Source organism: Suricata suricatta, chromosome 7 (genome assembly GCF_006229205.1).
Source record: "Suricata suricatta isolate VVHF042 chromosome 7, meerkat_22Aug2017_6uvM2_HiC, whole genome shotgun sequence".
Lineage (NCBI taxonomy): Eukaryota > Metazoa > Chordata > Mammalia > Carnivora > Herpestidae > Suricata > Suricata suricatta.
The window spans coordinates 136,270,662-136,292,646 of NC_043706.1; the positions used below are offsets into that span (position 1 = coordinate 136,270,662).

At 52.2% G+C, this 21,985-nt stretch overlaps 1 protein-coding gene and 3 long non-coding RNA genes across 4 annotated transcripts in view; 2 read left to right on the forward strand and 2 right to left on the reverse strand.

The window, feature by feature from the left end:
* The window catches only part of SYNJ2 (synaptojanin 2), a 116,252-nt gene that overhangs the window by 17,945 nt on the left and 76,322 nt on the right, over positions 1-21,985 (forward strand). The window contains exon 4 of the mRNA XM_029943257.1: positions 7-80. Coding sequence (XP_029799117.1) covers positions 7-80 — 74 coding nt within the window. The remainder of the gene's footprint in view (positions 1-6; positions 81-21,985) is intronic.
* Positions 949-1,826, forward strand: LOC115295859. The gene is made up of 2 exons (XR_003910610.1): positions 949-1,018; positions 1,486-1,826. It is a non-coding gene; the product is annotated as an uncharacterized LOC115295859 (long non-coding RNA).
* Positions 12,756-15,899, reverse strand: LOC115295858. The gene is made up of 2 exons (XR_003910609.1): positions 15,660-15,899; positions 12,756-14,335 (listed from the first exon to the last, which is right to left on the reverse strand). It is a non-coding gene; the product is annotated as an uncharacterized LOC115295858 (long non-coding RNA).
* Positions 16,627-20,128, reverse strand: LOC115295857. Its single transcript, XR_003910608.1, has 2 exons — positions 20,033-20,128; positions 16,627-16,907 (listed from the first exon to the last, which is right to left on the reverse strand). It is a non-coding gene; the product is annotated as an uncharacterized LOC115295857 (long non-coding RNA).

The following is a 21,985-nucleotide window of genomic DNA, read 5'->3' on the forward strand; positions in this document are numbered from 1 at the left end:
GGGGGAGAGCAGCGTCCTGCTGGAGGCGCGAGGCCGCGGGGACTGCCTGCTCTTCGAGGCCGGCACCGTGGCCACGCTCGGTGAGTGCGACCCCGCGGCGGACCCCGGGCCGGGTGGGCGGGGGGCGGCGCCCGAGGCGAGGGCGCCTGCCGTGGTGAGGCGTCGAGAAACGGGCACCTCCCTTCCCCGAGGTGACCGTCGCCGGGCGGCGTGGAGACAGCCGGGGGTGGGGGTGGGGGGTGGGTCGCGCCCGTATTGGAATGAGGAGACGCTGGGGTCGCCCGAGTGCCGCCCCTGGCAGGGCCCAGTACGCGGCGGCTCGCAGCACCTCCCGGGGGTCTGCCCTCGCCGCGCGCGCCGGACGGTTGCGTTCTTGGAGAGCCGGCAGTGGCCTTTTATGCCCCGCGCTCCGCCGGGACACGTTACAGATTCAAAGAGATCCCAGGGGATTGACTTAGAGGCCGCCCCGCCCCTGCGCCTGGCCCTCCTCCTTTGCACCTGTTGATGGAATCAGGGATTGCCCGTTGGTGTGTGTTGGCTGGCTTCACTCCCGGAGGGGACGGGGACCCCAGAGAAACCTCTGATGGCACCTCACTTCAGTATTTGGCCGGGAAGCTTTAGTTCTGCAAAGTACCTCAAGGACTTGGAGGCAAATGTCCTACTTGGCGACTTGACCTCCAGGTTGGATGTATTTGAAGTTAGGTGTCCAGCCAGTGTATTTCAGATCTGTGCTTCCGGAAGTCCTGAGACTGGCGCTGTGCCAAGGACTTTAGGGATGATCTCATATAACTTTCACAGTTCCACAAAAGAATTGCTGTTATCCCCGAATTGTGGATGAGTATACTGAGGCCCGAAGAGGCTATGAAACTTGCTTGCCGGGGGTGACACACCTCTACCTGAGTCCTCTGGGGCTGTGTTTATAAATGTAATAAAAGGCATGGTTTCCTGGTATCACCAGCCGCCCTGTCCCTTGTTTTGTGGCCAACCTCAGGAGGATGGCCAAAGTAAGCAAAACCAGGTAGGATCGTGAGAACGTTATGAACGCTGGAGAGTGGGCTTCCCGCTGGTGACCGGCTGTACCATCCCGTCTTGTTCGGAGCTGAACGAAGCTCAGAAGCTCACTGTCCAGGTTGCGGACAAACAGTACACTCACTGCCGCAACAAACGCTTTCTTGCTGTCTCTAGTCTTCTCTCCCTGCATTGTGTGCGTGCATTCCTCAGGATACAGGGCTGGAAGAATTTCTTCTATTTCAGTTTCCCCAGTCATGTCATTGGCATATAGTCATCGGGCTTGTTTTCAGTCACTTGGTTTCTGAAACAATGTCTCCAGTATAGTCAGTGTCATAGTGTGCGTCGAATCCGTCGAATCTGTTGATGAGATTATGCTCAGATTATTCCAGTTCGTGCTCTGTCCCGAAAAATCCAAGTTTGGTCATTTGCTAAGGTCTTGAAGGAAAACCCACAGAAATTTCCATTCCATTTTAGATGTCAACTTCATACCACATTTATCAGAGCCGAGAGACTAATTTCCTGGTACAAAAATACTACTTCATCAGAAAGATTAAAACGTCCGTCTGTCGGATTACAGCATTAAGCAAGGTTCATGCCCATTGAAGAGTTCCTTTGAAGCCACTTGGAGAAAAAGGCTTTATTTTTTTTCAAAGGTGAAGACTTTAGAAATGACTAATGAAAGTAATATAATGCATATTTTCTATTTGGAAATGAAGTTTGGGCTGTGTTGCATGTATATGACTGTGGGGACTACACTGTACGCTGGATTCTGGCACAGAGGATGTAATAAAAGAAACCGGCCTCTCCTGAACTCACATGTGGTCCACAGTTGTCACTTAACCTAGCATTCCTTTGTCAGTAGAACTTGGGTTGAATACTTAATTTTTAAAGTCTGTTTTTCTTAAGTGAAACAATTTTTTTAATTTTTAATGTTTATTTTTAAGAGAGAGAGAGTTCGAACGGGCAAGAGGCAGAGAAGGAGACACAGAATCTGAAGCAGCCTCCAGGCTCCGCGAGCTGTTGGCACAGAGCCTGATGCGGGGCTCAAACTCACAGACCATGAGCTCATGACCTGAGCCCAAGTTGGACACTAAGTGAAACTATTTTTAAACAGCAGCTGCAGCGCTTGATGGTATTGCTGGTCCAGAGGAGGATTCTGAGAGCCTTCTGTTACTAGAAAGTTGCCATTACAAACTTTTCAAGTATCTTAAATGTGCCACAATTTGATAGAATGGCTCTGAACTTGAAGTTCCCATCTAGGTTTCAGAGGGCTAGGGTTTTGTTTTGTTTTTTTTTTTTTTTTGCTTTCCTTTCCTTTATGAGGAAAAGACTACTTTCATTTTGTCTCCTGAAGCTTTCAATGTCTGCTTCTGCGTGGGACCGTGCATCTGTAGAAGCCGGCATTGCTGGCGTTGGAATCCTGACCGGTTCAAGGCTGAGGGCAGCTTCCTCTGAATTCAGCTGTGATTTCCTGTGATGGGTCTCCCCAGGGAGGAACAGTTTATTAGCATGTGGGTGGCGGTTTCTCCTAGCCAGCGGGAGTCCCTAAATTCTGCCCAGCCCTGTGGCAGTTGTGTCCTGCTTTCACGGGGAGCAGCGGGAGAACAAGCGGGGCCCACAGCTCTTCAAGGCACATTTTACCCCATGAGGATCCACACTGAAAAGGCGTTTCACCACCGGGTAGGGGCTCACACTGCTCAGCCTGTCTGTCTACACAGCTCAGGGGCTCAAACTGGGCTGTGAGTTTAGGAAAAGCACAGCCCTTCTGTTCCCCTGGGACTCTGCATACTTCCCCCCCCCCCCCAACGCCAGGCCATCTAGCCTGCTGGCAGGAAGCGTGCTGAGGGAAGGCTTGTAAATTCCCGCTTCTAAAAGAATTAGGTTGAGAATCTATCTTAAATGGAGACCAGTGGGCAGGAATTTGGAAGCAAAAGCCAAATGTATTGGCACCAGTTTTAAAAGTTGTTATTAAGTTTTCTTGGTGAGCTGCCTCAGAAGTAGGAGGCTTCTCAAGTACGGGTGAAGAGCCACAGCACGTTAACAATTCCCCGTGGCCCGCAGTCCGGAGTTAGCACGCAGACGTTCTCTCATTTGCACATTGGGACAAAAAGTAGTTGCTGCCTTTCCCTTGGTCTCTGTTAGGCATAGTGTGGACCACACGAAGGGGAGTGTGACTGTTGTTCATAGATTTCTTCTTCAGAACGAGCACTGATACTCCAAAGGTCAGTGTTCTCCAAGCGGCCCCTAGGAAGGGTGGCCTGCGGGTGTCGGTGTGTTTACACGTGTTTGTGAGTCGGTGGGACCTGGCCTCCCTCCTCCAGCCTCATCTGCTGTTGAACAGGCAACGGCGAGGCTGGGGGTGGGAAGGAGGCCTGGGAGACTTAATCAAGTTAATTAGTGAGTGTCCCTAAATTACTTTGAGCTTCTGGGGGGAAAGTTTCTGTGTAAACACCAGGCCTGGGTTTTCCCAGCTGCTGTGTTTATATAAAGGCCACAATATCCGGCTTTGTTTGAATTGGTGAAATGGCCAGGGAGCCAAGCAAAGCTTGTTCTGAACTGTTGCCTTACTTTCTCCGGCTTTGTGGCTTGGGATTGTAGGTCAGTGCATGAACGTCTGACCTGCTCAGCAGCACCCGAGAGAATCAGTCAGTGACCAAGTTATCAGCACCCCATGCAGGTAGGGCCAGGTGGGGGGGCCCCAGGCTCCTGACTTGGGCAGCGGCCCCCCCCCCCCCCCGGGGCCACACAGCCTGTTGGCCTCCAAGGCTGACACATGGATCTTATTTCCTACTGGTAGGTCTGCTCAGCATAACATTTACAAACACACAAACTAGTGTGTACATCTACCTGTCATTTTTGTAACTCGCTCGTAGGAATGATTTCAGATCTTGCCAGCCTCCTTATGTGGCTCAAAATCTTTTCCCTTGACCTTTTTCTTTAAAAAAGTTCTTTTTAATGTTTATTTATTTTTTGAGAGACAGAGAGACAAAGCATGAGCAGGGGAAGGGCAGAGAGAGGGGGACACAGGATCTGAAGCAGGCTCCAGGCCCTGAGCTGTCAGCACGGAGCCTTATGCGGGGCTCAGACTCATGAACTGTGAGATCATGACCTGAGCTGAAGTCGGATGCTTCACAGACTGAGCCACCCAGGCGCCCCTCCCTTAACCTTTAACTGTGACCATTTGAAATGAACAAAAGTAGAAGGAAAAATGAATCCCCTGTATCTGTCACTCAGCATTGGTATCTATCAGTACATTTCCGTTCTGTGTCACATGTCCCTGTATTTTTTACGAAAAATGAATCCCCTAACATTGAGTTGATTCAATGCCAAACAGGATTTTAATTTATTTGGCGTGGCTTTTCTTTTTTCCTGACTTGCAGCTGTGCGTATGTGTATACATTCGAAGTTCGCTGGACGGATTGAGATGTGGGCAAGAGCAGAGATGGCGGTGTGAACTGATTCTGAGATCTGGCCAAGATACGTTTTTAAAAAACAAAGTGATCTTGGGGGACCAGTCAACAGCAATGGTGGGCTCCCAAAGAGACCTTTGGGGGCTTGCCCTGTGCCTCTCAGCCAAACAAGGGGTCAGGCCATTTGCACCCCATCTCTGGACCCCACCCTAGATACACAGTACCCAGGAGGCTCCTACCCAGGCAGTGCCCAGTCTGCTTTCCATCATGCTCATGTCTTTTCCCGGGGTCTGTGACAGACCGCACAGTGTGCGTGTCCACTCCAGACCCCAACGAAGGGAGTGTGGCAGGGGTGCACGGCATGGGTGGAAGTGGACACACGCCACCCTGGCGGGGTGTCCTCAGGGGTGTGCCTGAGGCCCTTGGCAGAGTGGTTCCAAGCCCGGAGGCAGGAGGCGGGGAGGGGGATGGTGTCAGTGGAAAGAGAAGGGGGCTCAGGCTCGGGGCACCACCCCCACTGGCCACATTCTGGACCTGATCTTCCAGTTATAGCAACAGGGGTGAACTTCTCAAGCGAAGAGGGTAGAATGTATTTTGTTAAACAGAACTCTGCAACCAGGGTTCAGGGCACCGATGGAAGTCTGGGTCTCACTTCTGAGGTGTTCTTGGGGTACCCAGGTCCCACTTGGTGATTTTTGGCCACTCAGCTTCGGCTGTGGGACTGGATCAGCCTTTCCACCTGAGATGAGAAACTTGTTCTGTTGCTGTTGGGTTTTTTTCCCCCGCTTTTTTTTTCCCCAGGCTCAGACTTGGGAATTAGATGGGGGGGGGATCCCTAAGCATTTCCAGGCAGGGCTAGGCGGTGTGCTGGCCAGCCCGCTTCAAGGAGAAAATCCCATCCAGGTTGTGACGGTGTCTGCACCTGACCAAGCGGAAGGTTTGCAAGCAAAGCCCCCAGAGCTGCGCTAGCATTTCCAGGCTGCGTTTGCGGTGGACAGGGCTTCTGTCGTCCACACACTGGTGGGTGTCGTGCACACGCTGGTGGGTATAATGCACACACTGGTGGGTGTGGTCACACGCTGGTGGGTGTTGTCCACGCACTGGTGGGTGTTGTCCACACGCTGGGAGGCGTCATCTACGCTCTGGTGGACATTGTCCATGCACAGGTAGGTGTTGTCCACACGCTGTTAGAAGAGGGGCTGTCAGTGGGCAGGCCAGGGTCTACCTTCAAGGTCAATGCAGAAGAGCCCAGTTATGGGCACTTCTAATTTCAAGGAATGCTGGAAGGAGCCTTTGGGTACTGTTATGTAAATATAAGTCATTCTTGAGGACAATTTAATGAAAACCTTAAGACAGATACATGTCCTTGACCTAGTATCAAGGACAGATACTGTCCTGGTATCAATGGATAGACATTTATTTCAGTATAGTTCATATATGATGAGCCCATTTTGCTTTAAGTATGTTCATTGCAAGCTGCTTTGAATGTTTAGCTGACTTCATAAACTTCGGTCCAACTGGATAATAACAGCTAACATTTATGGGACAAAATAGTTAACATTTGGGGCGCCTGGGTGGCTCTGTTGGTTGAGTGTCTGACTTTAGCTCAGGTTATGATCTTGTGGTTCATGAGTTCAAGCCCCACATTGGGCTCTGTGCTGACAGCTCAGAGCCTGGAGGCTGCTTCAGATTCTGTGTCTCCCTCTCTCTCTCTGCCCCTCCACTACCCTCTCAAAAAATAAACATTACATAGGTAACATTTATGGAGCATTTACCATGTACCAGATGCTATTCTAAATGGTTGACATGTATTGATTTATTTAATCCTCCCAAGGAGACATGTACAAATTATAATTCCATGTAACACTTGGACAGAGTGAGGTACAGACAAGCATGAGTACTTGTATGGGGTTCTGCCTCTCGTTAGCGGCGGAGCCATGATTTGAACAACACCCAGAGGCTCTAGAGAACAGCGTGTTTAGGAAAATCTCCTTCGTGGGGAAAAAAAGAAAATTCAGTGTGTGTATGAAAAAGACTAGCTGTGTCCCGTTGTCTCTGTGCTTATTTTGGGTTTCAGAACACTCGTGCCGTCCGTGACGATCAGGGGTGCTGGTGAGTGTAAGCGTCAGAACATCATCCCCGTGTGCCTGGAGGTCTGTCCGATGCTTGTGTAGAGGGGAGTGTCCGGGCCTGCGGAAGCAGTTACCCGCTTGCTGGGCGGTGCCTGTGATGCCACAAAGGGGCACCTTCTAGAGAAGCGTGTGGGCTGCAGCCCCGAGTTCCAGCAGGGCCGAGGCTTGCGCCTCGTGTTGTGCTTCCTCACGGATGTCCCCGGCAGCTAGAATGGAGCCTGATTAGGACTCAAGGCTCTGAAGAAAGCCCTGGGTTTCTTAGCATAGAGGTGAGCCCCCGGCCTCCCCAAGGACATGCCTCTGAATGTGAGGGTCATCAGGCAGATACCATGTTGGACTGATGTCTTCCTGAAGATCTCCTCCATTTGGAGTGGGGAGGAATGCCTGAGTGAGTGAAGGTATCTTCCCGGCCTACCTTTGCTTGTCCTGGAGGACTCGGGCGCTGTGCCCACCGGGTGGACTGAACCGTGTTTTGCACCCAAGGTGAGCCCTGGGCATCTGTCATGGGCATGGCACTTGGCAAAGGGCCCATCCAGGAAAGGCGGACGCATCTGGCCAGGCCCTGGGGGAGCGGCAGTCCCCACCCGTGGCACGTGAGGCTGGGGGCTGCCGTTCGCTTGTACGGCTTGGTGGCTCCGGGCGGAGGGTTCACTTGGAGCGCGTCAGCAAAGGAGGGCAGACGGGCAGCTCCTTCTGGTGAAGCAGTTCTTGGCAGCGGTTCCAAAGTATGAATGCGAAAGTCAGAACTTAATCCTATGGCGGTGTTCGGAGGATACGAGACTCGCCTGCAGAGCCTCGTGTAATATCGTGGAAGCTCATTCGTGATTCTGTTCCTGAGGCTCTGTGCATTTCTGCCCCACCTCCCCCTTCTCTGGGGCCGAGCCTGACGGAGCCGGCCCTCCCTCAGCTCCTCGAGCCCCTGTCCAGCCTGAGCACAAGCTGCTGTGCTGTTTTCCTCCACTTCCCAAGAATAGGCCTCATCGGTTTTTAAAAATTTTTGTTAATGTTTATTTATTTTTGAGAGTGAGAGACAGAGACAGAGCACAAGCAGGGGAGGGGGAGAGAGAGAGAGAGAGAGAGAGAGAGAGAGAGAGAGACACCGAATCCAAAGCAGGCTCTAGGCTCCGCTGAGCTGTCAGCACAGAGCCTGATGCGGGACTTGAACTCACAGACAGACTGTGAGATCATGACCTGAACCGAAGCCGGACCCTTAACCGACCAAGCCACCCAGGCATCCCAGCGGGCCTCATCTGCCACTTCTGCTCCCTGACAAGGTCTGAGGAGATGCTGAGGGCAAAGCGGTTGCTAAGACAGGAAGAGGGACGTTCCTTTGTCCTTTAAAGCAGTGTGACATCTCACAAAACAGAACTTGGGCCACCAAAAGCATTCCTAGGTTTAGACTTGCTGTGGGATGGGGGGTGTGGGGACGGAGAGCGCAGGGAGCTAACCGCTGATGCTTAGACCCGGCCCAGGACTGGGACGGTCTGGACACCCATCAGGATGTGGGAAAACGGCCAGGTTTAAGGTGAGCAGGGTACGAGCAGTTGCTTCTCTCTGCGGGCCAGCCGCCTTTCTGTCTCTTCAACTCGTATTGACTTATTACTGTTTGGTGGTAGTGATCTCTACGCAGAAAAAGCAAACTCCTTCCCTTTCCGCAGATCTGACTCTAGAATGTTCTAGTGAGACCTCCACTAAACCCTTCGCCTGTTTGCTCTACGGCCTGCTGGTAGGAGAGAGGAGACCTGAATTCTAGCCCTGGCTCCTAATCTGAAGGACTGAGTTAATCCAAATGTGAATCTTAGGAGAAATGATCTGACGAGGCAAAATTTAAGATGGTTCTGATCTAAGCCTGAGCTAAGAATCTGTGCTTTCCATTTTTAGAGACTTACAGATTGGTTAAGATGCACGAGATGATCTCTCCTTGATTCTATCCCTTTCTGATAACCGGCAGAAGAAATTTAAAATGCAATAATAAGTGAGCTTACATTAAAGCCACAAAGTAAGGTATTTATTCAAATATCATAAAGCATGCTAAAGTAATAGCACCTTTAGTTTGTGCTTATTAATGTGCATTAACATTCTGAAAATCCTACCTTTCAACATAAACGTAGCTTTGTTTTTTAACAGTCTGCTCTGGAGGGCGAGTTTGTGTGTCTGGGAATGTGTGGTTCATTTCAGCAGCTTTACTGACTGTAGGTTGCATGAACTTAAGCTTCACCATGCATCTTATCCATGGCTGATAAATCCTGTATGTTGGAAAAACTCTTTAAGAAGAGGAGGCCGTTTTCTGCAGCTCCTGCTTCCCGATTAAGCAGAACTGAGGTCAGGCGGAGCCAGGCTGGATCCCCCAGGCAGAAAGAATGGTAGAATGCAGCCCAGTGTGGTAGCGGTGCACGTGCTCTGGTTTGGCAGAACTGTGACGCTCACGACACGGCCTGCTTCAGTTACAGACTTGTTTTTATTTAAATGGTGTGGGTAAAGAAAGGAATATTGGAAAATCTGGGCTAGAAATAACTTGCCACCCGCCGGAGACTGAGCCAGGTCCTGGTGACAAGGTCCATCATAGGTGGTGTCTGCTATTACACAGACCTTCTGGAGGGGAGAGGGGAGGGCCCTGTGGCACAGGAAGGGAGGAGCCATGGAGCGAGGGGGAGGGGCCTGTGGCTCAGGAAGGCCAGAACTGTGGACCAGAGGGGAGGAGCCTGTGGTGCAGGAGGGGAGGAGCCTCTGGCTCAGGAAGGGAGGAGCCTGTGACTCCGGCAGGGAGGAGCTGTGGGCCAGAGGGGAAGAGAGAGCCAGCACTGCCCTTCTTTCCTCCGCCACCTCCCTTGCTTTCCAAGCTGATCTGTTTAGAGGGAGCACTTGTCTCTAATTCACAGGAAGGCACCTTGTGGGCTGTAGGCTGCCTTGGAGGAAGTAGACTGGTAAAGGCCTTTTTCGAACTTGTATGACAGTGATAAAATTTGAATCCAACTGTGGAATTAGAATATGCAGCTTAACCGTGAAACATAGGCAAATGAGGAATTGTAATGACATGCCATTGCCTGCAGACTGATGGTTCCAGACTTGGGGGGCTTTCGGGTGAGTGTCTGACCTCAGCACTCACCGCCTCAGGTTTCTGGTTCTATTTGCTGTCAGGAAATTTATGTAGCTGAGAGCTTATTAGAGTTTTGTCTTTAAAGAGAAAATAGACCCGGATTGAAGACTGGGCGTGTGATCCTGTAAGAAAAGTTTACGGGTTGAACTTTGTGACTTAGTTTGCTCACTGGCTCTCCCCTGGCCTTCTAGGAGAGGCCTCAGCCCTGTGGCCTGTGTGTGCCCCCTCCTGCACACTGTCAAGTCCTGTGGTACAGATGATAAAACTGTGCACGCAGAAGAGCGAGGAGACAGATTCTGAAGTATGTGTCAGTGAAATGATACCAGGTCTGGGATTTGTTTGGCAATACTGCGGGAGGCAGACGGGAGGACACATGTGCGCGCTCACGTGCACACACACGCAGGGGAGGAAACAAGTGAAATGAGCCTGGAAAAATGCTGATAACTCTTAGAGCCGGGTGATAGGTACGTGGCGGATCATGAGACTTAGTGAATAAGCTGGCTGCTTTTCAAGCTCAGCAGATAAAAATTGATGGCTTTCCAAGACCCCATTATCAGTCAGTTAGAAATTAGAGTATAAAATAGGAAGAAAAAAAAGATTCTACCCCAGTGACAAGTTTCTGAGAATAAACATAATAAAATATGTGAGGCCTAAAAGGAGGAAGCTATAAAACTTTATTTACTAAAGCATCAAATAATTGGAAAGGTATACTGTATTCTTTAGTAGGAACATCGACAATGTACAGACGTTCTTCTCCAGTTTATAAGTGCAAGTGTCTTGAGTAAAATCCAATGAAATTCCAATAGCAGTGTGATATAAAACAGAATGAGCCGGCTAGAGTGTATCTGGACCCCCCCACACACACACACTTAAACTAAATGGCTGCACCTTATGGGTGGGGCAGAGGCTCAGGACAAAAATGACCAAGTCCGGGGCACCTGGGTGGCTCAGTTGGTTGAACATCCAACTTCAGCTCAGGTCATGATCTCTCAGTTCATGAGTTCGAGCCCCATGTCAGGCTCTGTGCCGAAAGCTCAGAGCATAGAGTCTGCTTCAGATTCTGTGTCTCCCATTCTCTCTGCCCCTCCCCCGCTCACTCTCTGTCTCTCTCTCAAAAATAAAAACATTAAAAAACATTAATCAAACAAAATGACCGAGTCCTCCTGGTCCTACTGTTTCCCTCCACCCAGTCCGCTGGCAAGCCCAGACCGCTCTACCTGTGCATGTAGCTAGATGTCACCAGTGCCCCGCCGCACAGGTATAGCACTAGTCTGGTCACTTGGATGGGCCTCCTAACTAGTGTCCCGGCCACCTCTCCCGGGGCCTCCCCAGCCCCCGCACAGGGGCCTGCTGGAGCCTGCACCGCCCACGTCCTCTGCCCCGGCTCCTTCTCCAGTCTCCTCTCCCGCACTTGAGCAGCCCTGACTGGCTGATGCCTCAGCATCTTTGTACTCGCTGTGCCTTCTGTGTGCAGTGCTCTCCCCGCAGACCCCTGCCCGGCTGCGGCTGCGGCCTCCTTGTTCCGGGCTGACTCCGTGATTTGGGCTGAGCTGGCCTGTGCAGTCCCCACTCCCCACGCCCCCCACGGCCTCCGTTCTGTCACCTGGTTTCTTGCCTTTATGCCACTGATCACCAGAAGCAACTTCCGTATTTGCTTTGGCGCACATTGTGTAACGTTGATCACCGTGAGAGTTCAGGCTCTGTGGGAGATTGCGGGTCGTTACAGGTTGCGTTGTGTCCTCCAAAAAGATATGTTCAAGTCCTAACCCACAATCAGGGAACGTGACCTTACATGGAAATCAGGTCTTTGCAGCCATAATTAAGATGTAAATGAAGAGTAGGGTGGGCCCTCAGTCCAGTATGATTGATGTCCTTATAAAAAAAAAAGAAGACAGAAACAGACACACACAGAGGGAAGAAGGTCACGAGACAGAGGCAGAGATTGGAGTGACATCCCAGCCACCAGCCGAGGACCACCCAGAGCCCCCAGAGGCTGGAAGAGCCAAAGAAAGAGCCTCTCTCCAGACTTCAGAGAGAGCAGGGTCTTGCCAATACCTGGTCTGGACTCCTGGCCCCTCGAACCGTGAGCGCATAAAGTGCAGTTATTTTAAGCGCCCTGGTTTGTTCTGCTTCCTGCCCGCAGCCCCAGGAAACCTCTACGAAGGGCATTGTCTTGTTCGTTACTGTCTTCTCAGCCCTGTCTGATGTGCGGAGCAGCCCCCCCAAACCCTGCTGAATGATGAAGGAATGGCAAAAATAGCCAAGGAGACTTTGAAAAAGACCAGTAAGGATGCACTAGACCTACCTGATAGTAAAGCACACTACAAAACCAGAAGAATGTATAATAGACAACAACCAGAATAGAAGAGAGAGCTCAGAACAGGCTTATGTCAATAGATTAGTTTATTATAACGGTGACAATTTAATCAGCCCGGGGAAAGGTGGATATTCAACAAATGGTGTTGGTATCATCGACCAGTGCTGTGCTCCGCGGGGCTCTTCCTCTATTCAGCCAGATACTCAGATCGCTTCCCCTCGGATTCCCTAGTCGGAAAGGAGGGGGGCAGAAACCTCGGCTTGCCCGTAGGACAGTGCCGGCTGCCCCTCTTCTGGGCAGTGAGTGGCCTCCCCAGGAGCTCCTGCAGGTGACTGCTTGGACAGCCAGCCACCCGCTGACTAGCTTCTCCCCCGGCGCTAAGCCCTGCACCCTGTAGGAGCCAGTATCCTTTATAAAACCCCACAGGCTTCCCCCAAGCCCCGAGCCTGGCGTCCCCATCGGCAGAGAGAATTCAGGTACAGCTCGTCCCTGTCCGGGAGCAACTGGCCAACTAAGGTCATTTTACCAAAAGCAGTGTTACCTAGTAACATAGTTGACGGTTTACCTTTATGGGGTTTCTAGGTTTTGTTAAGCCCGTGTAGATGCTAAGTACGTTAGAACCCTGTATTATCTCGTACTTTAAAATAAATTACAAAGGCCATGAAGGTTAAATATAAAGAGCCCCCACTTGTAAAGTATTAGAACATATAGGAGAAGCTTTCATAGTGTGGAAAGCCTTTCTAAACAAAGCATAAAACTCAGAAGTCATAAAAGAAAAAAAACCCTGATAGATTAAAGAACATATTTTTTATTGAAGTATATATGAAAATGAACAAATCCTAAATGTACAGCTCCATGAATTTTCACCAAGGGAACACACCCACATCACCAGGGCGAGATCTGGAAACAGCATTTGGGGCACCCAAGGACCCCTGCTCAGCCTTCACCCTGTGTCAGACTGATAGACGGACTACATAAATAGTTAAAATGCCAGGATACAAAAAGATACCATACAGGTAGTTAAAAAACCAGCAGCTCCCTGGAAGAAAGCTGTGTATAACTGTTTGCAACATAGAAAACAAGGCTGCTAATCATTGGCTATAAGAGCTCCCGTACATCACAAAGCAGAAGAACAAGCAGTTTACCGGAAAGAATATCTAAGTCATCCTCAGGAGGAAAAAGACAAATGGCCAAGCCGTGGAGCCAGCACTGCCCACGCCGCCTTGGTGCTGGGCGGGTGAGTGCTGGTTCTGTTCTCCATTCTTCCATCCTGCCCTCTGCCTCCTGTGACTCAGGCATGGAGGCCCCGGTGACAGACACTGCAATCCACCCGGTGTCACCCCTCCCTCCTGGCCCCGCAGCTGTGCCCTCACACCTGTGTCTCCCCTTCGGCCTTGACCTCTTTCCCAGGAGACATTTGTTTCTCTCCTGCACTGGCCCCCAGGTCAGCACCCCCACCCCCAGGCTTCCAGACAAGCCCAGATTTGACTTGTCCTTTAGGGGACACACCTGCTCAGGTTCAAGCCAAGTTCAGCACAAGGAACATCAGGGCTGGGCTTAGATGTTTGAGGCATGAACGGCAGGTGTGGTAGGACCGGGAGTGGCAGAGGGTAGAAAGGGGGCCACCATTGCCAGGTTGGCGCAGGTGCTAGGAATGGCGTCCCATTCAAAAAGGGGAGCTGGGGAGGACAAAGTAGGCCCCCAGGAAGGCGTGTGCGACAGGCAAGTGTTCATTCTGCAAGGGCGAATCTCCCCAGAGAGAGGCTGCCGGACAGAAGGACTTCACAGGTAAGTGACAGGGGGAGTCTGGACATGGCGCCCACGCCCTGGAGACGTGCGCTCAGGTCAGCGCAGGGAAGATTGCCAGGCTGTGTGGCTCTGTGAAGTGGTTAAGATTGTAAGGTCGGGTTCTGACCCAGCCACACACTTTTCTGTTTCCAAGGCTGGATGGAGCAAATTCCAGGTACAGAAAGCCTTTGGCCGGTTCATAAATTGGAGGAGGCAGTTCCAGAATCAATGAAATGTGGTAGGAGGGTCATTTGAGAAGGTGTCTTCTGCCCCTTTGTAACAACAGTGTGACACTCTTCCTCCGACGTTGTGAGGGGCATGTTTCATTGATAGACACGTATGGAGGGAGAGGCCAAAGTAGTCACAGTATGTGCCCCCAAACATTACTTGTGTATGCGGATAGCAAAGCGCAATTAATGTGTCTGCTCAGACTTGAACTTGTTTCATGTTTCCTGGGCCCATGTGCACTGTGTTTGGTGGGGTCCATCCTGGCGAGGCTGCAGCTCTGTGTCTTTGTGGTGCATCTAATCCTGGCAAGCAGACTGGTGTCCCTGTCACATTTCTAACGCAGGTTTTCTCCCTAAATAACAATTTTTTAAAAATCAGAGAAGCCTGAGAAATGAGGTATAGCCTATTTTCTGTATTCAAATATAGAATAGGAATTGGCCTTTTGTAGATGGATGAAGCTTTCAGCTTCCCGGAACTGTGACCTGTGCTCACCACACCATCACCCGCCAGCCTCCTGGAACGCTGCCTCCCCCTGCACGCTTTCCCCAGCCCGAGCCTTGCTGGCAGGTGTCCGTGTGCTCGCGGCCACTCTCAGGCCAGGGTTCCTCCTCCTCCCCCCGAAAGGCCGCTTCTGTAGACGCACACGCCTCCTTCTTGAGATGTCCCTTCCTCCTGGCCACGCTCTCAATCACAGAGGAGTTCTCCCACCACAACTCCTGTCCCCATTCCACGTGAGCTCATGCCCCTTAGCATGACAACCCCTGCTCGCTGGTTGCTCTCTGGCCTCAACCCCTCACTGCCAAGCCCTCCCGTCCTCTCCTTCCACACCGCTAGACCTTCCCGGCCCCAGGTATCATGCCACCCTGCATGTTCTGCCTCGGGCATCCTGTCTACCACCTGCTGCCCGCCTCGCACCCCGGACAGGTCTACAGCCGCCAGTCCTTAGTGTCCGGCCCGCACCCCCCCTCCCAGTCCTCTCCGTTACCCCGCCCTTCTCTTGCTCACGGTGCGCCTCGTGGCCATGACCACTCCTGCGAACACTCTCCACTCTCTTGCGCACACTCCTCCCTTGGATGCTTGCAGTGCGGTCCCGCCCCGCCACCCACCGCAGGGCGAGGCCACGCCCCTTCCACCCCACGCATGCGCCCTTGTTGCTGAGTGTGGCTGGAGGAAAACACAGCGCTGACTTGTTGCAGTTTCACAAAGGGTTGTCCATGCTGGTCAGTCGTCCTACTGCGTTTTCGTACTCGGGTTGCTCTTCCGCGCCGCAGGATGTCTATTTCACATCTTCTCGAGCCTTCGACACCTTGGTCCTCTCAGCTGGTGTTTTGCTTCCTGTGGCGCCCGCCACTTTCCTCTGTTATAGCGCGGCCCCTTGTTCCTGTTCTCCACCTCTCTGCCCCGTCCCCTCCTCCCCTCCTCCCTTTCAACACTTTGCTCCCATTGCCTCCCCCTTCCCTTCGTGGCCCGGGAATTTCCACCATTAAACCGACAGACAGTCGTATCCCATGTTAAGCCTTCGCTCGCCCCTCCCGCCGTCCATTCCTGCACAAGAAGCGGTCACCCGCACGGGCTATCTCCACTCACCCCACATCCTCCCGTGCACTTCAGCCAGGCCCTGGTACCTGCCACTCCCCTGAAGCCCTTCATCCAGATCCCCATGACTTCCACCTTACCGGTCCTGCAAAGATCTGCCCTCCGTCCAGCGGCACCGCCCAGGTTATCACACCGCTCTTGAAGCAATCCTCCTTTGCCTGGTCTGTACCTGCCTCGCTGAAGTTCTCCCTGGGGCTCAGGGCAGCACCTGGCACCGCGAGGGCATCGGGAGCCCTTGTTGAGTGATGGAATTAAAGCAGGAAAGGGTGTGGCTTTCCCCTTCCTCCTGGCTCCTGCCGGTCTGATAGCTTAAGATGATATATGTGGATCACGCTGCATGGCTTCTAAAGGGGCAGGCATGCAAATAGGGCTTCTGTGCAAGGGAGGAGGCTCTGAGGTGGGGTCAGAGCCGGGCTGGGAGGGACTTTCAGATGGATGGATAACAGGAAGGAAGAAGAGAGACAGGATGACCTGAGAAACTGGTTTGGCTAGTCCAAGAGGAAACTGGAAAGGTAGCTGTAAATAGAACCTCCAGTGCCAGGCCCATGGACCTAATTTGTTAGTCAGAGGAAGCAAAGTGAAGGACTTGTTACATGAGGGAGTGGTGACACATGGGGACCTGCTCCCGGAGGTGGGGGCAGACTGAAGGCCAGGAATGAGATCTGTGGTCAGGCAGTAAACACTACTCCCAAGGATCTGTCTACAGGATCAGCCCTATGTACACACCAGACATGCACAGGTTTCTAGAAACAGGCATCGTTATGCTGGCCTCCTCCTCTGGCCTGGTCATAGCCCAGCTGACCTCAGTGCAGGGAAGGGAGGGTGGAGGGGCCCACCGCTGGCCCACAGATGTTTTCCCAGCTGTCGCTGCAGGAGCGGATTAATTTCCCTTTTATTTTCTCTGGTTGGTTTATGCAGGCTAGCACAGCCTAGGTGAGAGGCAGTGCATTTGCTTAGGTCATGTGTTTTTCAGTGCCTCCCCCAGCCCCTCCCCACCCTGGCTCTTTTGTGTGACCTGGACTTTTTTGGCGAGAAAGAGAAGCAGTGGCGAGTACAGGAAAGTTTCTTATTGGGGCTGACGTGAGTCTCCCGGGTTGGCTTTCATCTTGGCTCTCAAGCTTCTGTTACAGACCCATGTTTTGATTTGCACTTTGCTTAGCAACCCTCCTGCGCCTCCATCCGCCCGCCTGAACAAAACCATTGTCTTTCTGAAGAACTGCTTTAGCTCTAAACTGATAACTCGGGACAGAGCGGTCACAAGCCCGTCTTATCTGAGCTCATGAAGGAGTCACTGATCTTGATCTGGATGATGCTATCCTCTTGAGACCCTGAAATACAAGAAGATGGTTTAAAATCATGCACAAGAATGCAGCCGCAAACGGTACCCCAGTCTTGGGCTGTCTGCATTGTTAAACTGACCTACTTACTTTGTGACACGTGGGCTGGAATTTCCTTATGGTGTGTTATTGTGGAATATGTTATGAAAGAAACACGTGAGGCTGCTTTGATTATTGATCGGGAGTGGCTATCTGCGGACCAGGAATATGGCCTGCGTGGCCCGGGTTTTAAGAAGCAGAGGCATGCTCTGGCTGCGTCCTGCTCCTGGTGACACCAGCCCCAGCCTGGGGACATCAGGCCAAGTTTGCCCTGCTTTGGGACAAGGCCCCTGTTCCGGGGTAGGCCTAAGTGGTGGCTGTTTCTCTTCTACTCCCTTGGCCCATTGGCCCTGGGGGTGGGGTGTGCGCCCCCAGGCCCCTCTCTGCCACCTCCAGACACTCTCCTTCCCTCCTCCAAAAAAGCACTCAACTTGGAACCTCAACGTGCAGTGCCTGCTGGAGGTCTTCCAGGGCTCATCCGAACATGTAGGCCGTGCCAACCCCACTGGGGGCTTAGGACAGGAACTGCAGCTTGCTGGTCGGGCAGTGGGCGGCACTCTCCTTCACGGGCGAAGAAGGGGGCACATTCCTCCTGGCGGCCCTGTACGTTCACACGGCTCTCCGGAGACCCCGGGCACATTTCACTCATAGATGTGCATCCAGCGCTGCTTACAGAGAAGCCTTACTCCCCGCGGGTCCAGTGCCAGGCGGCTGAGCTTCCAAGGTCCCCCCAAAGGACACGCTCGTTCACTCCAAGAGTGTCCACATGGCCCCATTATAGTTATTAGGGGTCACCTGTGGTTCCTCTCAGTCCACACGTGTACACACACATGTATATACATGCCTGCACATGCATGCATACAGGCTCACATGCACACACACCTACTCATACGTATATACATGCATGCGTATAAAAACAAACATGCATGTATATGCATACCTGCATGCAGGCATGCACATACCTACATGCATGTAAACATATACATACACAGAGACATACATGCACGCACATACACATATGCATACACATGTCCACACACACATGCATGCGCATAAACACACATATGTATACATATGCACACATATTCATAAACACTTGCACACATGAATATATATGCATGCACATAAGCACACACACACACATACACACATAGATCCAAATCCATGTGTGTGTGTGCACGTGCGAGCACACACACACGCAGTTCCTCAAAGAATTGTCTCTACACACTATCTCCACTTCTCTCTCCCTCTCCATTTAGGGTCTTGCCCCTCGCCCCACATACACTGCTCTTTTCTGGCTCACCAGTGCCCAGCTGGAAGGAAAGACAGCCCGTCATGTTGCAGGACACAGAGCAGCATCGGAACTTGCTGACCACTCCTGTGTCCTCAGACTCCTCTGCCCTCCAGGAAAACGCATGTCCTGTTTTCCTTACATCGTTTTGGACATTTCTCTTCATTCTACTTGACTTTCGAACACACTGTTTCAGACTCTCACTTCTGGGTGATCCCCTCCAGTCTACGGATTTTAAAGACCTTCTGTTGGCTGGGGCCCCTGTTTGTGTCTTCGGCTGGACATCTCTGCTGGGCTCCCGGCTGGCGCAGCTGTGCCCTGGAGGTTGGTGCTGGGGTGCCCGGGGGCAGGGCAGGCTCGCCCACCTGAGCTGAGCTGTGGTGCCCCCCCGGGCCTGGCCTCAGTCCCCGTCACTCGGTGACGGCCGCTCCAGCCTTCCTGTTGTCCAGGGGAAACCCCTGGCATCATGCTTGGACCCTCTCTCTCCTGTCCCACATCTAGTCTGTCACAGATCCTTTTGGTTCGACCTTCACAGTACATGCGGGTGTCTGATGATGTTAAGGAATTATGGTTAAAGTTTTTTAGATGTGATGTTGGTATTATGGTTGCATTTTTAAAAAAGTTTTTTTAATGTTTTTTATTTATTTTTGAGAGACAGAGAGAGACAGCGTGAGCAGGGGAGGGTCTGAGAGAGAGAGGGAGACACAGAATCTGAAGCAGGCTCCAGGCTCTGAGCTAGCTGTCAGCACAGAGCCCGACGCGGGGCTGAACCCACAAACCGTGAGATCATGACCTGAGCCGAAGTTGGATGCTCAACTGACTGAGCCACCTAGACACCCCATGTGGTTGCAGTTTTAAAAGGAACCCTTATCTTTCAGAGATTCTTACTGAAGTATTTATAGATGAAGTGATAGGAAGTTTGGGCTCTGCTCAGAATAATCTAGGGCAATGATTTTTACCTGAAAGACTCATTAAAACAGATTTCTGAGTCTCAAGGCCAGAGTTTCGGACTCAATGGGACTGCAGTGGGCCCAATAGTTTGTGTTTCTAATGCTGGTTATGCCGACTATCTCCGGTCCACATTATGAGCCCCGCTGATCTAAGGTACAGGAGAGTTGGGGGGGGGGCTGGAGTGAAACGGGGTTGGGGAGCTGGTAGCAGAGGAGGTGGTAGGATCATGGTAGTGTGGGTACGTGGGGTTGTTACAGTGCTCTGGTCTTCTCTGGAAATGTCCATACTGAAAAAGCATGTGCTTGCATATAGGTGTGTGTGTGTGTGTGTGTGTGTGTCCAGAATTTAACGGTTTCTTAGTACCTCCACTGCTACCACCCTGGTCCAAGCTAGCATCACCTCTTGTCTGGATCACTGTAATGCTTCCTAAGGGGTCTCCTTGCTTTTCCCCTGGCCCCTCTAGGATCTGTTCTCAACAGAGCAGCCAGAGCAGTCCTCAAAACCCTGCAATGGTCCCTGTCCCTCAGAGTGAAACCCCAAGTCTTTTTTCATCTACAGAGCTCTTTGCAGTAGGTCCCCTACTCCATTTCCTCTGTCAGACATTGAGCGACTTGCTGGTCCTTGGATGTGTCAGGAATGTGCTTCTGCCTCAGGACCTTTACACATGATCTCCTGGGCCTGCAGTGCCCACCTCCCACCTTCACTCAGCCATCCCTCTCACTCCCCTTCAAGCCCTTGCAATGAGGCCTTCTCAGACTACGCTGTATAAAACCACACACACACACACACACACACACACACACACACACACTTTATTACCCCCTCCCCTGCTCACTTTTTCTCCTTCGCCCACATCACGGCCCGTATTGTGCTCACTGAGCTGGTCTGTCTCTTGGCAGGAAGCTTGCACGGTACCTGGCGGGTGTGTGCCTTGGCCGTGCCGCTGTTCCTGGCTCCCAACCCCTCCCGGGTGGGCCTCCATTGTCATCTCACATCCATTCATGACACACGTTCCTTCCTTGCGACACTGCCAAGCGCGTGCCTTGGCCAGCCCTGCTCTGGTTCGCTGCTGTGTGCGTGTCTAGGCCAGTGCCAGCGCGGGAGGCTCTCAGCACGCTTTCGCTGGGTGAAGGCTGAGGCCCAGGGGCGGGGGGAGGGGGGGGCCTGAGGAAGAGGGTGGGAGAGTAAACGAGGGGACTCTCCTTAGAGGCTGGAACTCCGTGGCCGCTGGGAGGGGCATCGAGCTGCGTTCTAACATGCAGAAACCTACAGGAAATGCAACCGGAGTGTGAAAGACAGGAATAGTCTATTCTGGAGACATTAAGAAAGGGAGGGCCAGGACTTGCCTGCGGGCAGGCCAAATACAGCCTGCAGAGGTGTGTGCGGCCCACACGCTGCCTAAAATAAGTGTGGATTGGTTGCCAGCATCGAAAAATCAGGAGTGTCCTATTTCTCTTGAAAAACGGGGAGCTCGCGGGCACAGGGCTGGCCTGGAACTGACCGTCTGCCCCCCCCCCCCCCCCCCCCCCCCCCCCCGTGAGAGGGGCTGCGTGTCCTCTGGTCACCTGCGGCCCCTCCCACAGCCTCATTCGCTCATGTGCTTGTAGACATTCGACCTGTAAGCTCCCTTTTGAAGAGCAAAATGGATGATGGATTTCTTCTTCCTTCGAATCTGAGGAAATGTAGCTGTTTGGGACAAGCAGGGGTGTCGGGCGATTTTGGACCCGGCAGCTGGGAGTGCTGGGGGTGGGCATGGAAGGCGGGGGAGGGGGTCTGCACTGTGGGAGCTGAACGTGCCCGCTTGTACCTGCAGAGGGTCAGAAGGAGGGTTCCAGAAGAGAGAATGAGAAACTAAACCTAGAGGAGAGACAGCTTGCTGGGGTTCAGGACTTTAAAAGGGCTGGCTCAGGGGCACCTGGGGGCTCAGGCTGTTAAGGGTCCGACTTCAGCTCAGGTCATGATCTCATGGTTCATGGGTTCAAGTCCCATGTCGGGCACTGTGCTAACAGCTCAGAGCCTGGAACCTTCGGATTCCGTGTCTCCCTCTCTCTCTGTCCCTCCCCAGCTTGTGTTCCGTTTCCCTCTCAAAAATAAATTAAAGTAAATTTTAAAAATAAAAATAAAAGGAGACACAGAGACACACACCTGGAAGAAGGTCATGTGAGGATGGAGGCAGGGCTCGGAGTGAGGCAGAGGGAAGCCAGCGACAGCTGAGGACTGCCGGCCACCACCGAACAGGGAAGGATCCTCCCCAGGAGCGGCCAGAGGGGTCCCTGCCCCACAGATTCCTGCTTCAGGCTTCTGGCCTTCAGATCTGGGAGACAGTAGTGTTTTTTGTACAGCGAATCTGTTTGTGGACGAAGGGCATCTTGTCCCGAGACTGCACACCCACCCGGAAGTCCACTATAAAAGATGTCTCTATTAGGAAGGCGGTAGCTCATGGGATCCGAATGGGACACAGCGGCCCTGTGCTGTTGTGCTTGTGTGTTTGTTAAATTTGAGGATGAAAGGGGGGCGCCTGGGTGGCTCAGTTGGCTAAGCATCCAACCTAAGCTCAGGTCATGATCTCATGATTTGTGAGTTCAAGCCCTGCTTCAGGCTCTGCGCTGACAGCTCCGAGCCTAGAGCCTGCCTTAGATTCTGTGTCTCCCTCTCTCTGCCCCTACCCACCTTACTCACTCTCTCTCTCTCTCTCTCTCTCTCTCTTTTAAAATAAACACTTAAAAAGATAAAAAATAAATAAAAAAGAGGATGAAGGGGCACCTGAGTGGCCCAGTTGGTTAAGCGT